General features: G+C 45.1%; 1 protein-coding gene across 1 annotated transcript in view; it reads right to left on the reverse strand.

Annotated features, from left to right (window-relative positions):
* Positions 1–13,453, reverse strand: part of LOC101165132 (aggrecan core protein) — a 36,914-nt gene that overhangs the window by 21,817 nt on the left and 1,644 nt on the right. The window contains exons 2-8 of the mRNA XM_023951810.1: positions 11,649–11,764; positions 6,078–6,172; positions 4,463–4,554; positions 2,992–3,283; positions 1,081–1,255; positions 826–953; positions 458–751 (exon numbers count right to left, since the gene is read on the reverse strand). Coding sequence (XP_023807578.1) covers positions 458–751; positions 826–953; positions 1,081–1,255; positions 2,992–3,283; positions 4,463–4,554; positions 6,078–6,165 — 1,069 coding nt within the window. The 5' untranslated portion in view covers positions 6,166–6,172; positions 11,649–11,764. The remainder of the gene's footprint in view (positions 1–457; positions 752–825; positions 954–1,080; positions 1,256–2,991; positions 3,284–4,462; positions 4,555–6,077; positions 6,173–11,648; positions 11,765–13,453) is intronic.

Consider the following 13,453-nt stretch of genomic DNA (forward strand, 5'->3'; position numbering starts at 1 on the left):
AAAGAAAAAAAGCCCGGAGCAAGTTTCACCAGATTTGTACCGCTGCAATACCTTGCTCCAAGCCTCTTCCAATTGTCAGTACATGCGCTACTATTACCCGATAGTAGCGCATGTACTGACAGTGACAGACCTGTGTGAATGCCTTACACTAAAAGTATGTTCAAGAACCTGGGTGCAGTACGTTCTTGAACGTGCAACATGGGTCCGGTGTGTACGCAGCATTAGAATAACTATGATATTCATTCAAACTGACTAGTTCCGTGGCCTTGTGGAAGAGTGACCGCCCTGGGACTGACAGCACTAAGGGGTTAACACACCAAATGGTTTCTGGGCAAAGCCGTGTCTGCAGCTCCCCGCTCCCCCAGAGGATGGGTCAAATGTGAAGAACAAGTTTCACTTTAAAATGTTGGTGTCACCCACTTCAAACAGTTTTATCTATAGAAAAAAAAAAGCTCACCTGCGTAGCAGAAGGCACCATGTCTGGACTCAGGCAGAGGAAAACCCGTCTGATTGGGATGAAGATAAACTGTTCGCACCCCCAGCAGACCACCTCCACACTGCGGCCGGCGGACATTAATGGGATAGCGGACACTCAGGTCTGCAAGCCAGCCAGTGTTACAAACGTCCATGCCCCCCTGCCAGGCGATGTAGAGCTGACCTGTGGTGGCTAACTGGGCCCCGTGACGGGAGCAGGCCAGTGCAGCCTCGGAGACAGTGAACTTTTCCACAGAGGTGGTGAAGAAAACTCTGCCTGATGCAGAAAAGACTTCCCATGAGTGTCCAACTTTGTTGAATCACAAAGAATGCACGACTCTGATAGTTTACCCGTCATCTTCTCAGCGAAGCAGTACACATCATACTTCTCTCTGGGGTCCCTGACTCCATAATTCCTCACACCAGGCAGGTCTTCTTTGTCACCAAAACAGTTTACTCGAACATCGTGGATTGGATATCTTGGGTTCAAGACAAAGACAGTTAGAAACCTCTATTGATGGTTGATGTGTTTAGGAAAAAAACAGCTTAAGAAAACATGATAACATGTTTTCTTAAGCTGGGAGAGCCAGAACATGAGAATCCAACCTGACTGTTTGGTCAGAGATCCAGCCGGCATCACACTGGTGGAAACCGTCATCGTAGGCCGCCTGGAGCTGCTCGGGTGAGGCTATGGCTGCACTGTTCTGGGAGCAGGTCGTCTTTGCCTCCTCGAAAGTTAGTGCGTAGCGACCCATGAAAGAACGGTAATGAAAGACAACACCTGGGGAGACAAAACCAAGGAGAACTCAATCCTTAGTTACTACTGTCTTCACGGGTGGATAAACTTTTTCAACCCGCCCCTCTCCTGCCCCTCCCAAATTCTGTGCAATGTGTAGGATTTGGGGCGGATGGTTCCCATGATATGCTGTTCAAGTGATGAGAGAGCGCTCCTTGCGGGTTCCTTCTGTGCAGCCTGACAAAGGACACCATATGACAGCATCACCCATGTGTCATAAGTGTGTGTAAATTCCATTTTCCTTAAAAAGTGCTTCACGATACATTTACCACAATGGTACATTCCATTTTTCATGGTGGCCGTTAAGGTGACCGTATGGGCCTCAAGGGGAACTGCGAGACACTCCTGTGCTCCCCTCAAGATGCAGTCGCTCCTCTCTATGACCCCCCCACATCCCCAAAACCAGCAGCACCCACACAGGTCAACACCCTATGGGTGCACATGGCTAAGGCATTGCAGAATCTTAGACAACTGAACATCTTGAAAAGAGGACTGTGTTCCAGTCAAGTCAAGCCTCCAGATCAATCTGTGTTCTGAGATGATGTCCCGTTCTGCGCTGCTGATGAACACGGATGTGGAAGAAACAGCTCTTCACACCCGCATTTCCAGGATGAAACCATCTGCATTTTAGCTGCTTCCTTTTCTCTATGCATTCTGTCTGCCCATCTTTTTTGGAATATCTACACTCCTCCCATCATTTTCAGGGGGAAGGGCCTCTAACCCCACTGTGTTTGAGTGAAGGCAGAGCACGCATGAACTTTCTCAGACTCTGTTCCTCATTTTTATGGACAAAGGCTTTATGGAGACTGTTTTTGTCTCTGGAAACCTCAGGAGCCGTCTCTGCTGTTTGCAGAATGTTCTATTTCTGGCTTCCTCTTGATCTCTCTGAAGCCGCACATTCAAGTCTGAAGCTAAAAACAGAAGCAATACGTCCTTCCGGTTAGAAATGAGTCTTGTCCCCAGACGGAGGAGTTTAAGTATCACTTCTGTGAACAGATTGGTGTGATCGGTGCGTCTGCAGTGAAGTGGATGCTGTGCTGTTTCAGCCTTGAGCAGCGGACAGAGCTGAGTCTGAAGACAATTCTCTCAGTTTACCTGTCCATCCATGCCCCCCCCCTCCCCTCCCCATTATGACTTTGAGCTGTGTGTCATGGGAAGTGGTTAAGATCACAGATATGGGTAGCAAATGACCTGGCTCTCCTTTAAGATAGAAGGTGAAGCTCCAAGCAGTTCTGCTCGTCTGCCATGGGCACTGCTTCAAATCAACATCACAGATGGAAAAAATATTGTCTCTTTGAAAATCCTCACCTGTATTCTGCAAAAGTCTTTTGACCCTTCAATAAACTGAGATGGATCCTGTAAGACTTTAGAAGAAAAAAAAAAGGAAAACAACTTCTTGGGGGTCTGAATTTGGGGACCCTGAAGTCTGAATCTTCTCAGGAGACCAACCCTCTGAGAGAACAGGAAGAGCCTGAGAGCAAATGTGTGTTAAACTCTTTGGTTTGAGTCGAAGTTTCATGAAACGTGAAACCTCTTCATCCAAACAGAGGCCCTCTACAGTCATACAGTTTTTCATCTTATGAAGCAAGTGCTGCAGCTGGTGACATGAGTGCATCAGCAAAGAAATAGTGTGTGGGGGTTGTCATGGCAACAGACAGAAGCAGGAAGTAGAGGCTAACTGTGACTCCGAACCAGAGATTTAAGCAGGAAGCAGTGGACACCTGTGACGTAGACTTGTACAAAGTCGTGGTCGTCTTCGATACCGAGCTGCACCTCACAGCTGTACACGCCTGTGTCGCTGGAGCGCAGCTCAGATATCCGGATGCTGGCGTCCTCTGGAGTCTGGGGGTAGTTCAGCAGCTGAACTCGGTCCAGATAACCTTTGCCGATGCGCACCTGCCCCCCCAAAGCCACCAAGACGGTGGAGACATTCTTCTTGGTGACGAAGCTCCACTTGATGCGATGAGACAGGGGTGGAATGACGGGGGCTCCGGGGTCAGGAACAGTATGATCCTGCAGAGAAAACATATTTGATTCTTCTCTGGGTTTGAACAGCTCAGATGATATGAGCACAGAGGTCCCCCCCCACCTTTTACCAACCTGCCCCCCACCTTTACAACCATATTGTTAACAGTTACTGCATTAATTTATGAATTCGAGACTGTTTTCTACTTGAGATACTATTTCTCTTCTGGAAAACAAATAAATCATTTGGTTGCGTCTCGAAAAACACCACTCACTTATCTAAATTTTAGACCCCAACAACATACCGATGATAACGAAGGTGGGAGGATTTGATTAAATACATTTCTGTGATTAAATATATTTCTAGTTTTTTTGTTTTTTTAGGTAGGAGGCAGTAGAAAGATTTTTAGAAAAGAAGAGAAGAAAAACCTGGAGTTTCATTTCACAAATTTTAAAGTTGAATTACAATGATGCCGTTTTTACCCGAAAGAAAAAAACTGTGTCGTTTCCTAGGACCTAGTTTCTGCAGAGCGGCAGGAGTTTGTCGCAAAAGGTTGGGCCTTTGGTGCAGAGTCAGCTCCCAGCCCCACCTCCCATCACACATCTGTTATCAGGAGTGTCAATCTTGTCTTGATGTCCTACATTTTCTGGCAAACCTGCCATAGAAGCCCCTTGGTGGCTAAACACACCTGATCCAGGTAATCAGCAGCCCATAAGGCGGGATTTCTGGAAAACCAGCAGGAGGCCGGTCCTGGAGTCTGACACCCCTACTTTACACTCTCTCCCACTAGCTTACAGTCCCCCACACCCCCAGCCAAAAATCAGCAGTGCAACAAAAATGGCGAACAATACTGTAGCAAAAAAGGACAGTTTAGATCAGCTCAGAGATGAACACCTAGTCTCACATCTGTTCATAGGTGTGAATAAAAGCAAACACCTTAAAAATCCTCCCAACAAAAAGTAGAAACTTTGGAACTCTGCATTTCTCAGTTTAAACCTTTTTTCCCTGTTATCTCTGTTCTGAATGATCTCATTAGCAGAAAAAGACATAAACCATGTTTTTCATTTTTTCCTGCAGAAGCACAAAACGTGTTTCCTTCTTTAATAAATGTATTGTTAAAAACAGGTGCCTCTCATGTTAAATTGGGGTTGGGAAGGTCTGACGCGGTTTGGGAACATTTCATCTCCTAAATGCTGACCGTCAGCAGGTTGTTCTTTGTCTCGCACCTGAAAGAAGCATGGCAGTACCAGTGAAGATCCCAGCAGGGGGCGCTGCGGCTCCTCCAGAGGGATGTCCACACTAAGGACATCTTCCGGATCTGGGAGAAAAACAACACTTTACTGTAGCTTAAGTCAGGTAGACTCCATTCTGCTCACTTTCTGTGGATGTTTTAGCACAGTAACCATCAAATAGATGATCTAAATTACAGATTCAATCTGAAAACAAAAAAAAAAATCACAAGTCAGTTTGCCATTCATGTTTGCTAAAAATAAACACTTAGTTTCTGTTTAAAGAGATCGGTGTCAACTTTTATTTGTTTTTTTTCATTCCCAACAGATTTCTTTACTGTCTTTGCTAATCTCACTAACTCAGAAGACCTTTTTGGGGATTCCTCTGTTGACTGTATATGAGAACTGGACTGAGTAACACCTCCTCGCTGGCGTTCCAAACAGGAAGTACTTGCTGGTTCCAAAAAACCCAAATCCCATAGACCCATGTCCACAGAGAAATCAACAGCTGTTACTCAGTCATTCTGTCAGAATAACCTTTTTTTTTTTTAAACATATTCTTGATAATTGAATGCATGAATGAACGAATCTTTATTTATAAAAGCACTTTTATACTCTTTTAACGTACCAAAGTGCTTCACAATAAAAATAAGACAAAAGAAAATACTCTTTTTCATATTTGTATTTAAGGTTATTCAAGTTATAAACTGGCCAATCAGGTGCCTCAAAAAAGGTAGGTGGTTCCTCCTGGCTCCCGTTCAAAGTGTTTGACTGATTTTTTGTAGCCCTCTTTTACGTGGTAGGGGTGCGGCATTCCAACAAGCCCACTCCTGATTGGTGACAGTGGTTGCCATAGAAACGTCGACTCAGACCAACTTGGACCAATCTCTGCTCACTGACGTGGTCTGACTCCAAATGGCGGCTTTTTTATCGCGGAAAAATGGTGACTGAATTGACTTTGTTTGGCTGGAGCGGGAAGTGAGCCATTTTCTGTGGGTGAGGTCTCACTCAGTCATTCCAGGTCTCAGATACAGTCAATGGGTTCCACCTGAAATCTGTAAATCACAGCAACATTTGAACACAGAATCCTGACCTCATGTTTGTTTGAGTTTCTATTGGGAACTTGTGATTTTGTCGCTGGTTTGCTGTTTTCGGGTCCTTAACTTTAACTGAGGCTCCTGAAAATAGCTTTTTGGTCTCACTTGGATGTTCTCACCTATACACCAATATTCTCAGTAATCGTAGATGGCGTGTAACTATATAGCGCCTTTCTACCTTTCTGGAAGGTTCAAAGCTCTTTACAGTCACATTCACCCACACATTCACACACTGATGGCGACGTGTTGTGTTGTTTTCATTAGCTTGCTTAAGGACACTTTGACATGTGAGCGGACAAAAAGGCAGGAACTGAACCTGTGACCATTTGATCAGAGGTGGACTGCTCCACCTCTGCACCACAGAGCAACAGCATGAAAAGTCATGTGATGCAGTTCTTACCCCTTGTCCTATCTTGTGGGGTCATCTGGACCCCACAAGAGAGCACAAGGGTTAACAAGCCCTCACTAGTGTCGCCCCCCACCGGGCTGCAGCATTGCCACCTGGATGTTCTTACCCATGAAGGAGTGCGCCTCAGAAATGTAGTCAAACGCTGCTGAGACGAGGCTGAGACTGAGAGACGTCAGCAGGGTCAGTCTGATCATGGCTCACCTGCAAACCAGGACAAATCCAGACTGTCATCTCACCGCTCCTCCTTTAACATCTGACATCTGTATCTGCTACCCCAACCCCAGTTCAAATGTTAGGATTTACACTCTGATTCCTCCATCTCATTGTTGTTGTGTCTTTTCGTGTTTTGATGAGTTCAGCTGTCTGAGTCCACCAGGGTGCGGATTTGGTTCCAGAGTTAAATAAAGTCCCTTGTGACGGCCTCATTCATGTGTATGAAGCAGGTAATGAAGGTCTGTGTCACGGTGGGGGAAGGTTGAAGCACCCAGGTGCAGAAAGGAGAGGAGGCAGGAGTTCCAGGAACAAGGGCTTTTAATAACACAAACCAAAACCACTGCTAAAGCAGGCAAACCAAAACTCGAAACTCGAAACACTCATGATACTCAAAAACTGGGGAAGAGCAGAATATGGACCAGCACAGGAGGAAGGGAAAGAAAAGACTGAAATACATATTAGGCAACAAGACACAGGTGGAAACACTCAGGACTGATGGGGAAAGGTAAAACTTGAAACAACAAAACAGAAAAATACTACAAAATAAAAGAGGAAGTAACTCAAACCTGTACAGGAAATAAACACAAAGAGACTGAACCCGTTACAGTCTGAGAACTTCATCACCTGTCAAGGTTTGTCAGAAACTCGAGTCTTATTACAACATCTTAGTAGTTTCATTAACAGACACGTACATGGAGCAGATACCGTCGCCAACTTCTGCAGAATCAGGAACAGTTCACTGCAGTGGCTAACCGCCACAGATCGGCTGCTCCTGAATACAAGGTGGGGGCCAGAGTGTGGCTTTCTTCATCCGATGTGCGAAATTGCATCCCCGGTATATTGGTCCCTTCACTATCACCCGGATCATCAACCCCGTGGCAGTCCAACTGGACCTTCCGAGCAGCTTGCGGATCCACCCAGTCTTCCATGTGAGCAAGCTAAAACCTGTGAGAGACGGTCCCCTCCACTCCACTGTCCCATCTCCTCCAGCCCCCCGTTTTGTGGATGGGGGACCAGTCTATACTACCAGCCGTCTTCTCGCTTCTAGAAGGGTTGGGCGAGGAGTCCAATACCTCATAGATTGGGAGGGATACGGTCCTGCCGATCGACAGTGGGTTCCGGGGCGTCATATTCTGGACCCGGATCTAATCGATCGCTTTCACCGGGACCATCCTGAGCAGCCTTGTCGTCCAAACTGCTTCAACGATTTTCAGTGGTTCTGTAATAGTTACTTTTATTATTATTAGTTACATTTCTGTTAATGAAACTTTTTTTTAAATGTATTTCCTTCTTTTTTCTCATTCTTAGATTATTACCCCCCACTTTTACCATGTAGATCAGGCAGGTCCAAAGTCCGGCCCCTGGGCCAAATACGGCCCACGTTCAAAGTTCCACAGGCTCCTGTCATAAAATCAATAATAGCACTTTCTAAAAACTGTGTGTAGGATTTAATGGTTGTGATTGGCTAATTTATGCTGTAAGTCGTTGTAAACCTGTGACAACACTGTTACACAACTCTTTCTAACCCATTTCTAAAACGTGGACTGTGAATTAATAAAAAGGACAGTTGACCGTGAGGGCTGACAATCTGGAACAAGTGGAAATTTGATTTTTTTTCAGAGAGATGCTAAACAACTGTGTCTGCCAAATATGCCAAGAATCTGTGTTTTTTTAAGGAGCTCATTATCCAGAGACACTACCAGATGAGACATGCTAACTATGAGCGTCAAACTGGGAACCAACGGCGGGAAAAACTGCAGCAACTGGAAAGAGTTTTTTCTTTCTAACTTGTTCTGTCCAACAGCTGAGCAAACAGATTAGAGCTGAAGGTTTTTTGTGTTGGACAGGTTTTACTATCACAAAAAGAGGTTATAGAACTTTGAAAAAACCAGAGTGTAAATTTGTATAAACCCCTTTTTGTTTTTTATTATTTTTTATTTTTTTGTTACATTTAGTTTGTGTGGGGAAGGAGAGGGGAAGAATGTGAGGAGGGGGGGTGGAAGAGAATAAAAGGAATAAAGGTGAGAATGTGGGGGATACAACCACTGATCTGAATAAATTATTATTTTAAGCTGTAACAATTATACCAGATCTGCTGGAAAGACAAATATTACATTCAAAGGTGAAATTCTGACACGAAAACGAGTGGAAGACATCTGTCCATCAATACACTGTGCGTTAGGAGGAGGGATGAAGCAGACAGGGAGCAGTGTGGCAGTGTGCACATGCACGTGTAACCGATTGGGAATTTATTAGGAACTGCATGATGAACATGGTGGAGCAGGACTTTTCCTGACTCTGAACACTGTGGTCCTCCAGAGAACTGAAGACATTTCATCTGATAGTTAGAGACAGTTGGAGGCAAAAAGAGGCGCAGTTTAACATTTTTTTTTTGTTAACCTGGAACGAAGGCACAGACACATGTGACACACGGCCCACTAACGGATTATTTTGACAGGACTGGACATGAATCTAAGCGAAGATCTACTCGACCTTCAGAGCCTCAAGAGTCAAACGAGAGCAACAGATTTATATTTCAACTGCAAAACAGGCCCATTAGAAACAAGTCTAAAATTCTCACATCATCGGCATATTTCTTTTAAATGAGCAAAAAAAAAAAAAAAAAATCTGGGGTTAGAAAAATGGTCTCACCAAGAATTTTTATTTTAGGAAAAAATATTAGTCACATTAGTCACATTTTTAAGACTAACTTTGCTCAAGAAAACTTTTTTGATAAGATAATTTTTCTTGCCAGACAGAGAAGAAGATCTTTTTTCTTAAAGAGAGTTTTTTTCCTTTCCTAAGGCAGTTTTTGCTGTGTTTTCTTTGCTGCTCCATAGATGACCTGAAATGATCATGGAATAAATTATAACGGACAACACGCCTGTATTTACATGTAGTTGTGCTCTACGTAAAGAAAAGAAAAGTGTGCCACTGGAGTAAAAAAAAAAACGTCCATTTGCAGCTTATGTTACTATAATGTTATAACAATTACAATGCATGTGGTTGGCCCTCTTTGCAAACAGTTTGGACACCACTGATGTAGATGCATTCACCTTGTCTTTGATTATTTTTTGCCATTGTTGTAAAACTTACATTTCTTTAAAAGGTTGAGCTTTTCATTCAGAACTGTGATTTGGTTGAAATGATTATTTTTCTTCCTCATCATTGTTGTTCAGTGTTAGAGGTTCCGTCCACAGCTTCTGATACGATGCGACAGTTGTCTTCTTGTTGCAGGTTTGTAAACCGGTGCAGGAAGCACAAATGTGGAAGGGGGGCTGAGGATGAAGGTTCAAACTTTCACTCGCAAAGCTTTGAACTGCCCTTCATGTGCGACATGAATTCAACTTTCCTGCTTTAGTCCCAACATCAATAAACACCAAAAGACCATCAGCAAATCCACGTTTATGTGCCGTGGAGGTGTGAAGACACAGCTGTGGTCGAGTCAGCTTCAGACGGAGTTTACGCAGGAAAAAACCCAACATCTGGGTGTATGATCGGAGCGTTGTGGGTTGGAGAACTTCTCTGTGTTCACAGTCTGCAGGGCAGAAGGTCCAGCTGGAAGCTGAGGTCATTCAGAGCGGAGGAGTTTCAAGCACAGCAGACATTCTGGCCTGATGCAGAGAAGTGAGGAATTTCATTACATTGGAAGAATGTTATCACCACATCAATCAAAGTGAGCATGGGATCCACTGCAGACATAGGCAGTAACCGCTTAACCCTGAAGGCTCCATCGTGGAGCTCGCTCGATGATGAAGCTCTGAGCCTGTCTGTCACAGAGCCAGAACCTTTAAGAGCTTACAAAAAGAGTTTTCACCGAGAACATGAATCATCTTCAGTGTCAAAGGTGCATCCTAACTTCAAGTGTCTTTTCCACTTTATGACAACTTTTTTTTCCATCTTAGATCAGCTGCAACATTCAGCTCCTGGTACTTTCGTTCCATTGTTCATTCTGAAGACGATGTACTCCAATCTTCATCCAGCAGAGCAGGTTTCCAGCTCTGATTGTGTCGTCTTCTCTAATCTAAGCACAAATTCTCCCAGTCGCCTGCTTCTGCACATATCTTGGTGTCCGGCAGCACCAGCGCTCACTGGAGTGGAAAAACATCCGGCGTGACGAACGCTGCTGATAGCAGAGTTGCAAGGGCAGCAGCAACATCTCCGAGGTTTCTGTGGGCCCACCAGCAGAAACATAATTCTGCCCGACAGCAGGAACTCTGACTGTTCAGCTCAATCAATCATAGTACGGATCGTTCCTGCAAGGCTTCACACAACATCTTCAACCGGGGATCTTAAGTGATTGTTCCACACGCTTGACACACAGCAAAAGCAGCTGGAGGTCCCTCCACCACACAGCAGAAGATCAGAGAAACTCCACAGAATCTATGGTGGTGGAAGGAACTTCCCTCGACATCTCCCAGCTGAGATTTTCTCCCAAGAAATCCTTTAAAACAGCATCAGGAATGACACAGCAAAAAGCCTGCAGGGCTCGGACCAGCTCTGCCTTTTTTTGGGAGAATTTAGTTCAGCGGTTCCATACAAGCTTCCCCTTTTAACCTGCTTTTTCAAGCGTCCGCACCGTTTACGTCATCGCCTCTGCTCGCAGCAGACAAACCATCCAGACTGTGGAACAGATCCCCTGATGGGAGTCTGCTCAGGAGTCTGCTTGAGTTCTTGGTGGAGCAAATGCTCATTTAAGCATTTAGAGGTCAGTTTTATGTCACCGTGGCTCTCAAACAGAGGAGCCAGTTAGCCGTTTTTTGCAGTAACACTTCATTTACAGAGTGTTGGGAGGGGGTGGCGCACACTGCACCTTTTCAGCGCTGCGGTAAGGGCCCCTCCCAAAGAGACAAGGGGCCCTTAAGAGCAGACCTGTTCCCCTCCCTGACGGCGACTGAGTAAACAGCACATCAGGGTTCCCACTTACACTTTCATCACACGTCAACAGGGCTTATTTCTGGACAACGGTGATGGAGCGTGCTCAGTCCGGCTGTAGTGATGACAGGGGTGTTCCTCCTGACAGCACGCTGAGCGTCCACGAGTCACCGTGATGTCAGGAGTTCCACAAACACAGCCGCTTCATCTGATTCCAGGAGCAGAGAGCAGCTTTCACAAAAACCCCGTCTGTCTGTTTTGGTCCCGTTTGCCTCCTTAGAGGATGGAGACCAGACCATGACGGTCAGCCTCTGCTGCAGGAACCCAGTTCAGAGGAGATCCTCCTAAAGCAGACCTACCAGCATCGCCCCTTCACAGCTTCCACTAGTTTTGTATTTCTGGGCTTTGGTTTTAAACAGATTTTTTCTTTTCTTAATGCTTTCACTCTTGTAGTTGTAAGAACTCTTTCTCAACTTTGTCACAGCACTTTGAAATAAAATCAGGTTTCAGAAAAGTACACTGGAAGCTGCTGACGTTTGTGTTAGTCCAGCTTGTAACCCCTTGCTGTGGATAAATGGCTTTGGCTCACCTGTTGTCGAGGTTTCCCGTCACCGTGGTGGAATCGGAGCTCCGTGATGAGCCGAGGTTCAGCTGGGCTGGAGAAGGTTCTGTTCAAAAGTCCCGGTGAGCAGCAGTGATGCTGAACTGCAGGGGGAAGAGCCCACAACATTCAGAGTCAAGCTGCTGGCAGCACAGGCAACACCTCTGGAAACCTTTCAGAATAAAAGCACCCTTTGCCCTTTACTAAAAGGATGAGGAAGAATTAAGACAGAAAGACGGGTGATGGGGGGGGGGTGTCAGTGGTCCCCCTCTCCTCTCGGTTTTAATTGCCCCTTAGACGTGTAGGACCCTTGCTTGGGGGGAGCTTGGACATCACTGCCAGCAAGCAGGAGATGTCCTCTTAGTGCTCTAACTGCCAATTGTAAGTGCACCCTTTAGTACAACCCCCCCCCACCCCCACAACAATCCACACTCCCACACACAAACACACACCCCTGAAGTTTGTGGACTAAACTGAAGTTTACAAACGTCTACATTCCTTTTTTAAGTTTGTTGGTTGTTCCATTTATGGATTTTGATTTAACATAATCACTTATTTGCGCGGGACTCAGGAGTTTTGGTTATACAGGAAACTGGATGTTTTAAATATTGAAATGTGGAGGACGTGGGGGGGAGTAATAAATGAGCAGAGGCTCCTTTTTGTGTTTGCTTGTGTAACAGGTTTCACGAATAAATGTTTAAAGGCCAACCTTTAAAATCATTTCGTTTTTGTCTTTGTAGTTTATGGTTCAAATAATAAAATAAGATTAAAATATAAAGTGACCTCATCATCATTACTTTTTTTGAATGATGAGGTTAGTGGTCTGGTTTTGTTCCCCCAAACTTCACCCTGTGCCTGACTGTGAAGCTCACCCTCACTCTGGAGTCCGAGTCCTGCTTGATTTTCCTTCTGAACTCTGAAGTCCAGGAGGACCAGAGCATGGAGGGGAGTTCGTATGCAGCTTTCTTTTTATTAAAAAGTTAGGAAAGAACGGTGGGCTGCTTCACTCAATGGAGCCCACCCACCCTGCTGACGTCGGGGTAACTGCACGTCTTTCTGCAAGGGACCTGAAGGTCACGGCTGCTGTGACGGTGAGGGGACTGCTGCAGAAACTCTGTCCGAAAAATAACAGACTCGGATTTTTGACATTTAGTGTATTAAACAACACAGCAAGATCATGACAGCTTTGTGAGTTACCCCACACAAACAGTTGGTGGGGTAACTAGCACTGACAGTTTTCTGTTCCATTCGTTTGTTCAAGTCTTTGGTTTCAGTGTCTCGACTCTTTTCCCATCAGGCTTCAATTATGTTTAATAGTTTACATTTATGACAAGCAGGATCCTGTGGACACGTGGCTCCAGAGCTACCCTCAGCCTGAGCCAGCAGCCTCCAAACAGACAAACGGGGGGAACACATCATGTGAGCATGACTGGCTGAAAAGCCTCCAATATCAGCCCCCAAAGATGGTTGGATCACGAGTAATGTCCAGATCGGCCTGTTGGTTCAAATGAAAAACTACAGATTCTTCAATCTCTAAGGTCTATACATGCTGTGCTCTTATTTTGAAGGTCAGGCAGGATGTATGGTGTTGGTGACTCATTTGCTGAGGTTCAATGGAGAAGGAAAGAAGTGGCTTTATTGGGCACAAACAAACTCAAAAGTGGTGAACCTGTCTGACTTTCTGTTTGTTTCTGTTTTGTTCTTTAGTGGTCTGTTTCTGTGTGTTTGTTTTTTTCTCTAGGCTGACTTTTTGTTTGTCTTTTTTTGTTTATCGGTGTGTTTGTCTTTGCCTT

Source organism: Oryzias latipes, chromosome 3 (genome assembly GCF_002234675.1).
Source record: "Oryzias latipes chromosome 3, ASM223467v1".
In the NCBI taxonomy this organism is placed as follows: Eukaryota; Metazoa; Chordata; class Actinopteri; order Beloniformes; family Adrianichthyidae; genus Oryzias; species Oryzias latipes.